The sequence below is a fragment of the Oncorhynchus nerka genome, linkage group LG7 (assembly GCF_034236695.1).
Source record: "Oncorhynchus nerka isolate Pitt River linkage group LG7, Oner_Uvic_2.0, whole genome shotgun sequence".
Taxonomy (NCBI): Eukaryota; Metazoa; Chordata; class Actinopteri; order Salmoniformes; family Salmonidae; genus Oncorhynchus; species Oncorhynchus nerka.
The window spans coordinates 48867897-48880553 of NC_088402.1; the positions used below are offsets into that span (position 1 = coordinate 48867897).

Below are 12657 nucleotides of genomic sequence, written 5' to 3' on the forward strand. Positions count from 1 at the left end.
GAATCTGTGCTTGAAATTCACTGCTCAAATCTTAAGGACCTTACAGATAATAGTAAGTGTTGGGCACAGAGGTGCAGTAGTCATTTAAGAATCATGTTAAAAACTATCGTAGACAAGTTGAGTCAATTCAACTTTTTATGTGACTTGTTAATTCAACTTTTTATGTGACTTGTTAAGCACATTTTTATTCCTAAACCTATTTAGGCTTGCCATAACAAAAGGGCTGAATACTTATTGACTCAAGACATTTCAGCATTTCATTTTAAATTAATTTGTAATCTAAATGTAATGAATTTTAAAGTCCGACTCTAAAGGGGTGTGAATACTTTGTCTCTGGCCACCCAGAATCACGACAACACACGGACTTCTGCCCCATTGAAGGGTGCGTATCCTTTTCCTGACGTTGTCAGCTAAAATATGGAGCATGTCTAGATTCTGAAATAAAAAAATTCACATAAATGTTATCAACATAAAACATATTCATATAAATGTATCAAAAGTACCCTTTTTCTATTTATTTGTTCATTTTTAGACATATTGTTTTGTTTAATATACTCTACAAGCACATGCAATATTTAGAATGGGATCTGTGCTACTTTTGCAGTTATTATTTTATGAGCACTACCAACACAGTCAATGAGGAAATGGATTCAAAGGGTATCCCTCTGCTGGTGTGTATAAAATGGGTCATAGCTTCATTTGGGAAATATGTACCAGAGAGCCCACCCTGGAAATTTGACATGTTTGAAGAATATATATTGTTCTAAACAATATATCTAAAAATGAGCAAAATACAAAACTGTACTCTTCGCACATATGTAGGCCTGTACATTTACAGTTATTGGTTAGCCTGCAGACAGACATTAGCTAGCCTAGCTGTCATGCGCTGATCTGTTTCACCTGTCTTTGTCATTGTCTCCACCCCCTCCAGGTGTCGCCCACCATTATCCCCTGTGTATTTTATCCCTGTTTGTCTGTTGCCAGTTCGTTTTGTTTGTAGAACCTACCAGCGTTTTGTTTCCCTGCGCCCGCCGTTTCCTTGCTCCCATTTTCTAGTTTCCCGGTTCTGACCGTTCTGCCTGCCCTGAGCCTGCCTGTCGTCCTGTACCTTTGCCCCACTACTCTGGATTACCGATCTCTGCCTGACCTGACCCTGAGCCTGCCTGTTGTCCTGTACCTTTGCCCCACTACTCTGGATTACCGATCTCTGCCTGACCTAACCCTGAGCCCGCCTGCTGTCCTGTACCTTACACCCTCTCTTGATTATTGACCCCTGACCCTGAGCCCGTCCGCTGTCCTGTACCTTACACCCTCTCTTGATTATTGACCCCTGCCTGCCTTGAACTGGCATTTGCCTGCCCCTGTATGAGGAATAAACTTTTGATCCCTCAACACTGTCTGCACCTGGGTCCTACCTTAAAACGTGATACTAGCTTAGTATCTAGTCTGAGGTCCACAGCACAACCCCCACAAACAAAGTTTAGGATTTGCTCCATTTCCTACTGAGTATTCCTATCTGGAATATTGATTTGGAATATTTCAGAGACAGGTGTTGCTTGTCCCCATGGATTTAGTGCCTAATAATCAATAACCTACCGAATGAGAGTAGAGTTGAGTTGCTAGCAGTACAGCTTTGTATTAGGAGAGTGTAAACAGACAGGTGTGAGTGCTCTCTACTCTGCAGATACGAGCTGGAAGGGTATGGGAAAACTCCACTTAAGACAGGGAAGATAAAGGGAAATAATTGCAGCATACAGTGTCAAGTTGGAGCAGATGCAGTGTACTTTAGCAGAAAGGAAAGAGATGGCACTTTAAGTTAACATCTGGTCTGTGATGTTTTTACAGTCCATTTCACTAGGTCTTAATGTATTACTGCATCATCTGGCAATCATTGCTTTCAGATCTTATAGCTACTTTCCAGATTTCACAGGGCAATTTTCTGTCTCCTACTGTAAGCCTGGGTGATCCCTGTCAGCACCCTCTCCTACTCCTCTGTCCCCCACTACAGCTTCTCCCTTCTTTATCCCCCACCCCACCCAAGGCACCCACTCCTCTTCTCACAGGCCTTCACCCTTGCAGCTATGATGATGGAAGCCCAGCATGGCTAGAGAGCTCTCTCTCTCTCAAACCCTTACGTCCCTGCTTTCTGTATCCAATATGTTCCCAGGGGTCACAGTTTAAACCTCTCTCTGGGACCCGTTTGTCAGGGGAGTGCTGGCTGAGGGAGGGAGGGAGGGAGGGGGAGGGAGGGAGGGGGAGGGAGGGAGGGAGGAAGAAGAGGGAGAAGAGGGTTGTTTTTGGTGGACACTTCTAGGGAAACTCCGAGCCAGTGGCCTTTGGGTCAGAACTCATTGAAGGAGTGAAGGAGAGATGTTATAAAAAGAGTAGACAGACAGTGAGAAAGAGAGAGAGGGGCCAATCTTTCAGAAGATTGGATATACAACCAGCTGGTGTGCCCGGAGGAACGATACTAGGATAACTTGTGCGTCTTCTCAGGGCCCGTACACTCCTTCGCTCTTCAGAGTCTCCATGGCCATGCTGATGCATTGCTGGGTGTGTGTGATTGCTCTGTCACTGACGATGACCACAACCAATGCCTTACAAAGGTAACCATTTTTTTTGTGTGTCTCACTATATGAAGTCTACTCTGCAATGTGTTATGGTCCTCAGTGTTATGTTCCTACGATGTAATGTCACCTACGATAGACAGCAAAGGAGGTTGAATCCATTTAAACCAGCCTCTTTTGCTTAACTAACTCAATAGAGAATGTGTATTTTTGGCAGAGCTGTAGAAACAACAATGTCATACTGACACAAGGACACATGGTCTTATATCACCAAATGGTCCAAGATTGCAGACTGGATTGTATAACCCCACCCCTGGTCACTGCCTATATATCATTCTATTGGATGGTCTTTCCTTACCATTGTCCTCTCTGATCAGGATCAGTCTGAAGAAGATGCCCTCCATAAGAGAGACTCTGCATGAGATAGGCGTGTCCCCAGCCCAGTTCTTTGCTGAATTGGCCCAGAAAAGCAAAGATGACCCCTCCACCAGCAACGGGACCACCCCCACCCCCCTCACCAACTACCTGGATGTGAGAGACCACCTGCACACATTGCACTGACAACACATAGATGCAATTGACATTGGATTAGCACATAAATGAGAGGACACGAAACCTATGCCCAACTCAGTGGTGTAAATGATTAATTGCTTCCTCTTCTCTCTTCTTCTCAGGCCCAGTATTATGGGGAGATCAGTATTGGTTCTCCTGCTCAGATATTCAATGTGGTGTTTGATACAGGCTCAGCCAACCTGTGGGTGCCCTCTTACAACTGTTCCCCTCTCTATACTGCCTGCTGTGAGTACACACACACACACACACACACAAAACCTGTATGATTGCGTCACCAGAGATGATGATGTTCCCGGATGATTATGACTCAGTGACCTTTGAACTCTCAGTTACCCACAACAGATATGATGCCTCCAAATCCCGAACACACATAGAGAACGGGACAGGTTTCTCCATCCAGTATGCCTCTGGAAACGTCAGAGGGTTCCTGAGTGAGGATGTGGTTGTGGTGAGTGTAACGCAACACCTCAACAGGAAAACAACCTTCCTTCGCTTTCTCCTAATCTGTTTCCTATCACCTATTTTTATTGTCCTTTTTAATGATCAAATTTGGGAAATAATAGTAGACTTGCACATAAGTAGTGGTCTACAGTAGGATCATCTCACTGGGGGAAAACCTTTATCTAGGTATTATGGAACAACATCTTACTCTGTGCTTCCTCTAGGTGGGTGGCATCCCAGTGGTCCAGGTATTTGCTGAGGTTACAGCCCTGCCTGCCATCCCCTTCATCTTTGCCAAGTTTGATGGGGTCCTGGGGATGGGCTACCCCATCGTGGCCATCGACGGCATCACCCCCGTGTTCGACCGCATTATGTCCCAGCACGTCCTCAAGGAGGACGTCTTCTCTGTCTATTACAGCAAGTAGGAGATATCACTATCACTGTTCATATACAGATTATTCCTCCACATACACAAATAAGTACTTTTAGAATCTGTGAATTAGTCCAAAATATGTTTTTCTTCTCTCAGAGATCCAATGCACAAACCAGGTGGAGAGCTAGTGCTGGGAGGGACAGACCCAGACTACTACACTGGTACCTTCAACTACATGGGCACCCGCGAGGCAGGAAAATGGGAGGTCAACATGAAAGGGTGAGATGGGAAAGTTGTATAGGTCTGTGTGTATGTTGTCTGTCGCTCTGTGTGTCTGTTGGTCAGTGCAGGTGCATTTGCATGTATGTATGTATGTATAGGTGGAGGCAGGTAGCCTAGTGGTTAGAGCGTTGGACTAGTAACCGGAAGTTTGCAGGATCAAATCCCCAAGGTGAAAAGTTGTCGTTCTGCTCCTTATCAAGGCAGTTAACCCGCTGTTCCTAGGCCGTCAGTGAAAATAAGAATTTGTTCTTGAACTGACTTGCCTAGTTAAATAAAGGTAGAAATAAATGTGTGTAATTATCTTTCTCTACCAGGGTGTCTGTGGGGGAGGAGATGCTGTTCTGTAAGGAGGGCTGCATGGCTGTGATTGACACAGGCTCCTCCTACATTACAGGCCCTGCCTCTTCTGTGTCTGTACTGATGAAGACCATTGGAGCCACAGAGCTGGCAGAGGGAGGGGTATGTACATCACAAATTGGGCAGATTTGATTATGCTGCTTGTCACCTGTCTATGGCCCAGTGACGTGAGCCGGCAAAAGCTGTGAGGGAGGAGTACCCGCCTCAAATCAAACAGTAATCTGCGCCGCTCGGTCATGTTGGCAGCATTGTGCATCGTCCATAAAATAGATGTTTTTATTTTTCTATCAAAAGCTATCACCTTTGCATGTGAAAACACAGAATCCTACTCGTTACTCCACGTGCTCCTACGTCACTTCTGTTTTGAGCGGAGAGCCAACTTCTCAGTGGGCTTTGAACGGGGCACCTGGCCTGCCCAGATTAATTGAATCACCTCAGCCAGTCTCTTAAAGGGGCAATCTGCAGTTGAAACAATAATAAAGTATTTCCCTGACACTGTTTCCATTAAAAGCTAAGGGATTATCCTGCAAAAATATAACCACTCAAGTTTTAACCATGTTTTTAGTCTATACAGTGTTTGTTTACAGTTTTTTAAAAAATTTTTACAAACATTGGAATAAAACAAGGTTATATTTTGACTTCTGATGGGATATGACATGAACTAAGCTCATGAGGCATTTATAAGTAAAATGTTTCAAGAATCAATGGGTAGGACCTACACATTACTAATTTATAAGTACAAAAAAATGTATGTAGCAAATGCAGATTTCCCCTTTAACTATCTTATCTTCAGAGGGGTATTCCAGAAAGATGGTTTAACAAATGCAGAATTTCCTGAACATATCCGTCTTGTCTTAATCAGCTGAGGGAGTCCCGGATTTCTTGGTTCCAGAATGGCTGCTTCTCTATTAAGTTATTAGGCCAAGCGAAGTGCAGATGGGTTGATCTGACAACTGGCAGGTTGTAGGCAACATTCAAAAAGGTCATCATTTCGATGACAGGAAAAAACGATAGAACTGGAGTCAAAAGACAGAGTCCAATATTTCACAAGTCTAGAACAAGAAACAAATGTGACAACATGCAATGAATATGATCACATATTTACCAACGAAAGTAATATATCCACCACAGCAAAAGCCAGAGGGAGCCTCGCAGAAAATTGGAGCCAGGGTAAGTGCGCAAAAGAAGTAGCACGATTCCAATATCTAAGAAGTTTAGCATACACACATGGGTGATCATGTTTTCACTTTATAGAGCACGTTTATTGTAACATTGATTCTATAGCACCAATGACATTGGGAAAATCTGCAGGATGAATTAGGCTGTTTATCATGTTGCCTATGTTTATTGATTTTGAGATTAGCAAAGTTTCCCTGACAGTCAGCCTACCTGCAATTCTGTAAAAGTCCTCCTTGATCATATGGACAGCTTGATGGCCAGGGAATTGCAACAAAGACATTAAAAATTAGCTCAGCATCGCCCACATTGTACCGGAAACTTCCAGTGGGAAAAAATCGCAACGCAATACACAGAGTTTGTATAGTCAAAGCGAAACAGCGTTGGGTTACATTTGCTATATATGGGTTGAGTAAATTGACCAGATATATGAGTGATTGTGCTGAAAAACGATAATATTCAAAGATAACTTCTTCTGAATGATCTAAAGGATCTATTTTGAGGGACAATTAATTTACTTTGTAAAGCACGGCAAACAACGCAGGCTCCGATGTCAAATTGATTTTCAAAGAAAGGACAGGCCATAGTGACAAACGGGAATCTGATTTTACGGATAAATCCCGTATTCGTTCACCAGCATAGGCTAAAATCACGTAACCTATTAGGTAGCAGATTCGCTTCAGCGCATTCGTTGCTATCGTCTCTGATCAGAATCTCGTTCAAACTCTTTCTGGAGCCGTAAATTCTGGTTTGAATTAAGTCACTAATCCGGCTTTCTGGAATACCCCTCTGGTGTGGACTAAACTGTGTTTTTTGTCCCCTTTTCAGTATACTGTGAACTGTGACCTGGTAAAGTCCTTACCCAGTGTCACCTTCCACCTGGGAGGCCATGAGTACTCACTCACTGAAGGAGACTACATCTTATGGGTAAGCAACATGGAAACGAGCACGACTGGGATACAGGTACAGGGTGATTGTCTTTGATACCTTCGCAGCTATTATGTCATGTTTATTTTGGATTTATACCATGGCATTGTTGAATAATCATTTCTGATTGGCTTAAAGGGCATTCTAGAATGTACATTATTTCCCTATAATGCATGGTACACAGGCAGTTAACCCACTGTTCCTAGGCCGTCATTGAAAATAAGAATTTGTTCTTAACTGACTTGCCTAGTTAAATAAAGGTAAAATAAAAAATAAAAAATAAATGGTATGCACGGCAGAATTCAATGGCTAGTTCATTCTCACATGTTCTATATTTGAGCTGCTTTTGAAAGCAAAAATTGAATTGAAAACATTAACGTTATTGCATTGTTGAATTTGATTTTCATAATAGCAAGCTAGGACGTATGGTTTGGTTATATGAACTCGCAAGTCTGTTTGTTTGGTTACCAAGTCAACTACTGCAGTAAACTTACTAGCTACTTCATAGATGTTGAACACCGCTTACAAAAAAATATTGTAGTTTTGAAACGGCAGTTAAAGTGCAGTAACTGCAGTAAACTGTGGTATTTTGGACGTGATAATAGCAGAATAGTGTAACTGCAGTTATACTGCACTGCAACTGCACTTACACTGCAAAATTACTGCGGTAAAAAAAACTGTTATTTTGGATGTTACGAGTCCGACCGAGGGTGGCTCCCCTTCCCGGCGGCCTATTAGCTGACACTGATTGTCTTTCCTCCCCCTCCTTGTATGTTTATTGTTAGCACCTGTTAGGGAGTCATTAGTGGGGCTTTATTAGACAGCCGGCCCGCCTATTTCTTTGTGCGGGATTAATTATTGTGACCTTCGGTTCTGTAGTAGAGGAACGTGTTTGTTCCTGGTCGTTCCTGGTATTCTACTGTACTATTTTCGGCCCCCGTGTTTGGGGCATTTGGTTTTGAGCACCCAGTGTTGCATGAGTGCATTAAAGAGCACCGTATTGCACTTTCTGTTTCCTGCGTCTGACTCCACACCCACGACACATGGATGCAGTATTTGCAGCATACTGCAGCTTTACTGCACACTAACTACAGTTATACTACAGTGTACTGCATTTATACAGCGCTCTAACTTTTTTTTAAAGATAAGGGACATTTCTACCTACAAATGACCACATCTTAGTGGCAAATGTGTTCAATTATAGCCATTGTATAAAAGGGATAATCAATATGCAACTCCATGGAAGATTAGTTCCACTCTGCTAGCATGTCGTGGAACATACCTTCCACGTAGTTCATTATTTTCAAATGGAATTCATAGCCCCTGGTTGATTATCCCTTGCTTATAGCTGTGACATTGCATTACTGTCACACCCTGACCTTAGTATTCTTTGTTTTCCTTGTTATTTTGGTTAGGTCAGGGTGTGACATGGGTGATGTATGCGTATCTAGGGTTTTTTGTCGGTTTATGGGGCTGTTCCTTTCTAGGTAGAGTGTATGTCTATGGTTGCCTAGATTGGTTCTCAATTAGAGGCAGCTGTCTATCGTTGTCTCTGATTGGGAACCATATTTAGGCAGCCATATTCTGTGGGTACTTTGTGGGTGATTGTTTCCTGCCTTTGTGTTCTCTGCACCAGATAGGACTGTTTCGGTTTTGCCACGTTTGTTATTTTGTATTTGTGTAGTGTTATCGTCTTTCATTAAGTTGAACACGAACTACGCTGCATTTTGGTCCGATCCCTGCTACACCTCGTCAGACAAAGAGGAGGAAATCAGCCTTGACAATTGCATACAGTTGAATTCGGGAAGTTTACATACACTTAGGTTGGAGTCATTAAAACTCGTTTTTCAACCACTCCACAAATTTCTTGTTCACAAACTATAGTTTTGGCAAGTCGGTTAGGAGATCTACTTTGTGCATGACACAAGTCATTTTTCCAACAATTGTTTACAGACAGATTATTTCACGTATCACAATTCCAGTGGGTCAGAAATTTACATACACTAAGTTAACTGTGTCTTTAAACAGCAAGGAAAATTCCAGAAAATTAGGCCATGGCTTTAGAAGCCTCTGATAGGCTAATCAACATAATTTGAGTCAATTGGAGGTGCACCTGTGGATGTATTTCAAGGCCTACCTTGAGACTCAGTGCCTCTTTGCTTGACATCATGGGAAAGCCAAAAGAAATCATCCAAGACCTCAGAAAATAAATTGTAGACTTCCACAAGTCTTGTTCACCCTTGGGAGCAATTTCCAAATGCCTGAAGGTACCACGTTCATCTGTACAAACAATAGTACACAAGTATAAACACCATGGGATCATGCAGCCGTCATAATGCTCAGGAAGGAGACGCGTTCTGTCTCCTAGAGATGAATGTACTTTGGTGCAAAAAAGTGTAAATCAATCCCAGAACAACAGCAAAGGACCCTGTGAAGATGCTGGAGGAAACGGGTACAAAAGTATCTATATCCACAGTAAAACGATTCCTATATCGACATAACCTGAAAGGCCGCTCAGCAAGGAAGAAGCCATTGCTCCAAAACCTCCATAAAAAAGCCAGACTGCGGTTTGCAACTGCACATGGGGACTGTACTTTTTGGAGAAATGTCCTCTGGTCTGATGAAACAAAAATAGAACTGTTTGGCCATAATGACTATTGTTATGTTTGGAAGGAAAAGGGGGACGCTTGCAAGCCGAAGAACACCATCCCAACCGTGAAGCTCGGGGGTGGCAGCATCATGTTGTGGGGGTGCTTTTCTGCAGGAGGGACTGGTGGACTTCACAAAATAGATGGCATCATGAGGTAGGAAAATTATGTTGATATATTGAAGCAACATCTCAAGACATCAGTGAGGATTTTAAAGCTTGGTCACAAATGGGTCTTCCAAATGAACAATGACCCCAATAAATCTTTCAAAGTTGTGGCAAAATGGCTTAAGCACAACAGAGTCAAGCTATTGGAGTGGCCATCATAAAATTCACCCAGCTTATTGTGGGAAGCTTGTGGAAGGCTACCCAAAAGGTTTGACCCAAGTTAAACAATTTAAAGGCAATGCTAACAAATACTAATTGAGTGTATGTAAACTTCTGACCCACTGGGAATGTGATGAAAGAAATAAAAGCTGAAATTAAACATTCTCTCTACTATTATTCTGACATTTCACGTTCTTAAAATAAAGTGGTGATCCTAACTGACCTAAAACAGGAAATTCTCACCCGGATTAAATGTCAGGAATTGTGAAGAACGGAGTTTAAATGTGTTTGGCTAAGGTGTATGTAAACATCCGACTTCAACTGTATATACATTTATGGAAGTCTTTACCCAGATGTTTTGTGCTTTGAACTCTATTTGTGTCTGCAGCAATCTCAGTTTGGAGAGGACATATGTAGCGTGACTTTTAGGGGTTTGGATGTGCCGCCCCCTACTGGCCCTATCTGGATCCTGGGAGCCAACTTCATCGCCCGCTACTACACAGAGTTTGACCGTCGCAACAACCGCATAGGCTTCGCCACAGCAGTCTGACAGGATCCGTAGCCACCAAGCTTTCACTCTCGCTTGCTCTTACTCTTTTTTTTTTTTTTACTCTCTGTCTTTGTTACTGTCTTTCTATCAGCCTCTATTTCTCCCTTACTCTCTAACTATATCATTCAGTTTTTCTTTCTCTCTCTTTGACTCTTTATCACAGAGCCTGCCCTCTTGTCCATATGTTTTACAGTTCTTGCATTCTGCCATGTCAAGTAATAATTTTGATTTCAATCTGTGCCAATTGCACTCTTCTACATAATTGTTTTTAGTTGACGATAATTGCGTGCTGATACCAACACTGGACTTATGTTGTGTTATATACTGTATCACCTGGCATGCTGACTTCACACAGTATCACATTGCAGCAGAAATCCTCACTTAATACACCATGTCCGACCTCATATCTGCATTGTCATGACGTAACACGAATAAAGCTTGTTTAATGGGAAAGTCTATGTTTTTGTTGTCTGCAGTCGAGGAATACTGTTTGCACTCTGTTATCAGAATGGCTGTCTTTGTCATCATAGGTGAAAACCAGCAGACGACGAAGTGTTGCTCATTCATCGACCACAGAAACACAAGCATATTTTTGGGGAGTTTGGCACCCACATGAAAAAATAATAGTTTACAATAGAATACTACAGTACTTACTATAATTATGTAGTAAACTGTAGATTACTGTACTACACACTGTAGTATCCCTCGATCATGTGTGGCACTACTATAGTTCCTTAACATTTACTATTGTTCCTCAACACAGGGTGCATGCTTTGAAATATTTTTTGTATTGTGTAGTAACTACAATGTTGATCCTTCCTCAGTTTTCTCCTATCACAGCTGTTAAACTCTGTCACTGTTTTAAAATCACCATTGGCCTAATTTTGAATGCCCTGAATGGTTTCCTATCTCTCCAGGAACTGAGTTAGAAGGATGTCCGATTTCTTCATAGTGACTGGGTGTATTGGTACACCATCCAAAGTGTAACTTCAGCATGCTCAAAGGGATATTCATTGCAAAGAAAAAGCCATATCTCATACTGGCCAATAAAAAAAAAGATTAAGATGTGCAAAAGAACACAGACACTGGACAGAGATATGGCTTTTTCTTTGCAATTCTGCCTAGAAGGCCAGCATCCCGGAGTCGCCTCTTCACTGTTGACGTTGAGACTGGTGTTTGGCGGGCACTATTTAATGAAGCTGCCAGTTGAGGACTTGTGAGGCGTCTGTTTCTCAAACTAGACACTCTAATGTACTTGTCCTCTTGCTCAGTTGTGCACAGGGGCCTCCCACTCCTCCTATTCTGGTTAGAGCCAGCTTTCACTTTTCTGTGTAGGGAGTAGTACACAGCACTATACGAGATCTTCAGTTTGGTGGCAATTTCTCGCATGGAATAGCCTTCATATCTCGACATGAATAGACTGACGAGTTTCAGAAGAAAAGTCTGTTTCTGGCCATTTTGAGCCTGTAATCAAACCCACAAATGCTGATGCTCCAGATACTCAACTAGTCTAAAGAAGGTCAGTTTTATTGCTTCTTTAATCAGAACAACAGTTTTCAGCTGTGCTAACATAATTGCAAAATGATTTTCTAATTAGCCAAATAGCCTTTTAAAATGATAAACTTGGATTAGCTAACACAATTTGGCCATTGGAACACAGGGGTGATGGTTGCTGATAATGGGACTCTGGACGCCTATGGAGATATTCCACCATTTTGTAGCTACGAAAGTAATTTCCAACATTAGCAATGTCTACACTGTGTTTCAGATCAAATGTATATTTTTTTTAATGGACAAAAAAAAAAATCTTTAAAAAACACGGACATTTCTAAGTGACCCCAAACTTTTGAACGGTAGTGTATATATATTTCCTGAGCTTTCCTATGTCTCCTAGATATAGGACAGACACTTCAAAACCTTATTCCTTATGATACTATTTTGGTCTTTTTAGCCTTTTATGAATGTGTAAGTCAATGTTTTTCTATGGGCTATACTGTAGTACTAAAAGCCAAATTCAATATTTTATATTTTTAGGATACCTAAAAAGCTCAGACTTTTAGAGGTTAAACATTTATTGCACAGAGTGATTCCATGCAACCTATATTATTATTATTATTATTGCTCTTGAACTTGGGGTTGAATACTTAACTCAAGACATTTCAGATTTTCATTTTGTATTAATCTAAATTTAATCCATATTAAATTCAGGTTGTAACAATAAAATGTGGGAAAATCAAGGTGTGTGAATACTTTCTGAAGGCACTGTATATACCACATAGTTGAAGACCTACTGGGCTATAGGCCTACTGCAAATGATTGTTTGTTCCTGAACTGGCCGAATGTCAGAGCTATCCTTCAGCTATCCATCAGCACCACAAGGTTCTGCTTTAATTAATCATTGCACGATCCTGGCGCTATCCTTTCAGCACCATGAAGT

General features: G+C 41.7%; 1 protein-coding gene across 1 annotated transcript; it reads left to right on the top strand.

The window, feature by feature from the left end:
- Window positions 1–2352: 2352 nt before the first annotated feature.
- Window positions 2353–10676, top strand: LOC115132775 (renin-like). The gene is made up of 9 exons (XM_029665513.2): window positions 2353–2606; window positions 2945–3098; window positions 3242–3365; window positions 3470–3588; window positions 3806–4002; window positions 4111–4233; window positions 4551–4695; window positions 6598–6696; window positions 10059–10676. The coding sequence occupies exons 1-9, from the start codon at window positions 2530–2532 to the stop codon at window positions 10218–10220; spliced, it is 1200 nt and encodes a 399-aa protein (XP_029521373.1). The 5' UTR covers window positions 2353–2529; the 3' UTR covers window positions 10221–10676.
- Window positions 10677–12657: the final 1981 nt, after the last annotated feature.

Coding starts and splice junctions, on each gene's coding strand:
- LOC115132775 (XM_029665513.2), top strand. CDS start 2,530: ATGGCCATGCTGATGCATTGCTGGGTGTGTGTGATTGCTCTGTCACTG. Junction 2,607..2,944: donor ACAACCAATGCCTTACAAAG/GTAACCATTTTT, acceptor CTCTCTGATCAG/GATCAGTCTGAAGAAGATGC. Junction 4,696..6,597: donor CAGAGCTGGCAGAGGGAGGG/GTATGTACATCA, acceptor TCCCCTTTTCAG/TATACTGTGAACTGTGACCT.